The sequence below is a fragment of the Papilio polytes genome, unplaced genomic scaffold (genome assembly GCF_000836215.1).
Source record: "Papilio polytes unplaced genomic scaffold, Ppol_1.0 DF824047.1, whole genome shotgun sequence".
NCBI lineage: Eukaryota > Metazoa > Arthropoda > Insecta > Lepidoptera > Papilionidae > Papilio > Papilio polytes.
In genome coordinates, this window is record NW_013525157.1 from 5,197,571 (window position 1) to 5,198,639 (window position 1,069).

The following is a 1,069-nucleotide window of genomic DNA, read 5'->3' on the forward strand; positions in this document are numbered from 1 at the left end:
TCGCTGCCTGTAGGACAGATCAGCTTCGTGGCGTCCAAGTCCACGAGCCAGATATCATCTGGTAATCTAAAAATACAACACAAATATTCACCCACATTTTATAAACGGTCGTCTCTATCTTTTACTAAGAACTATGCTCGTTCTCTTCGATAGAGTTTGTTATTTCTCTGTCTCTTGTACCATCCTCTTTACCTCCTATGACACGATGTCTACTTACTCCTTTATTTGATGCATATATGTATGTTATTCTTGGTCTTCTCTTATTTCTTCTCTCTAATATTATGGTGGTTATAAGGTCGTCGTGTCGTATCAGATGTCCCAGTACTTATCCTCTCGTGTTTCGTTATATTTTAAGTATTCAAGTGCTGACTGATCTAGGTAAGGATATAAACATAAAAGTCGTCGGGAAACTACATAAATGTCTGAAATCTTTTGAATAGTTGAAGTAAATAAATAGACCATCGTTACTCATACCTGAAATTCTTCTTATAAGTCAAGAAAGTAGCCGGTATGCCGATGAGGAAGGGCGTGGGAGCGAGCAGCAGCTGCTCGGCGCAGCTCATGCAGCTCGGCAGCAGCGGGATGGCGGGGAACATGTACTCCAGCGGGTACAGCATCGCCACCAGCGCCATCACCGACATCGACAGCGCGTTGTAGTCCCGCGACTGCACCACCACCTTGTTCTCCATCAGGATCAATGTTAACACCTTCAGGCATGTGTCCACACCTAAATTATTACAAATCTTATTAATATTGATTATTTGAACCATACCAGCCAAGATATACAATACAACATTAACAAATATTATAAATGCGAAAGTTTAGATGAAAGGATGGAGTTTGTAGCCTTAACTGAACGGATCTCGAAGAAATTTGGCATTGATGAAGAGGATAGTCTGGAAGGGCATATAGGCTACTCACTTTTATCTTTTTTAATTCCACGCGGACGAAGTCGCGAGTCAAACCTAGTGTTATAATCAATCGACTTAGTTTTTGTTACATTAACAAGAAGGTGATTTATTCTATAAATACCAACTCTAGCTATATTTGTCATGCTATACTTGCCTAA

The 1,069-nt window shown here is 40.3% G+C and overlaps 1 protein-coding gene across 1 annotated transcript in view; it reads right to left on the minus strand.

The window, feature by feature from the left end:
* LOC106100362 (MAP kinase-activating death domain protein) overlaps positions 1 to 1,069 on the minus strand; it is a 26,585-nt gene that overhangs the window by 16,550 nt on the left and 8,966 nt on the right. Inside the window, exons 7-9 of the mRNA XM_013279190.1 lie at positions 1,062 to 1,065; positions 475 to 743; positions 8 to 66 (exon numbers count right to left, since the gene is read on the minus strand). Coding sequence (XP_013134644.1) covers positions 8 to 66; positions 475 to 743; positions 1,062 to 1,065 — 332 coding nt within the window. The remainder of the gene's footprint in view (positions 1 to 7; positions 67 to 474; positions 744 to 1,061; positions 1,066 to 1,069) is intronic.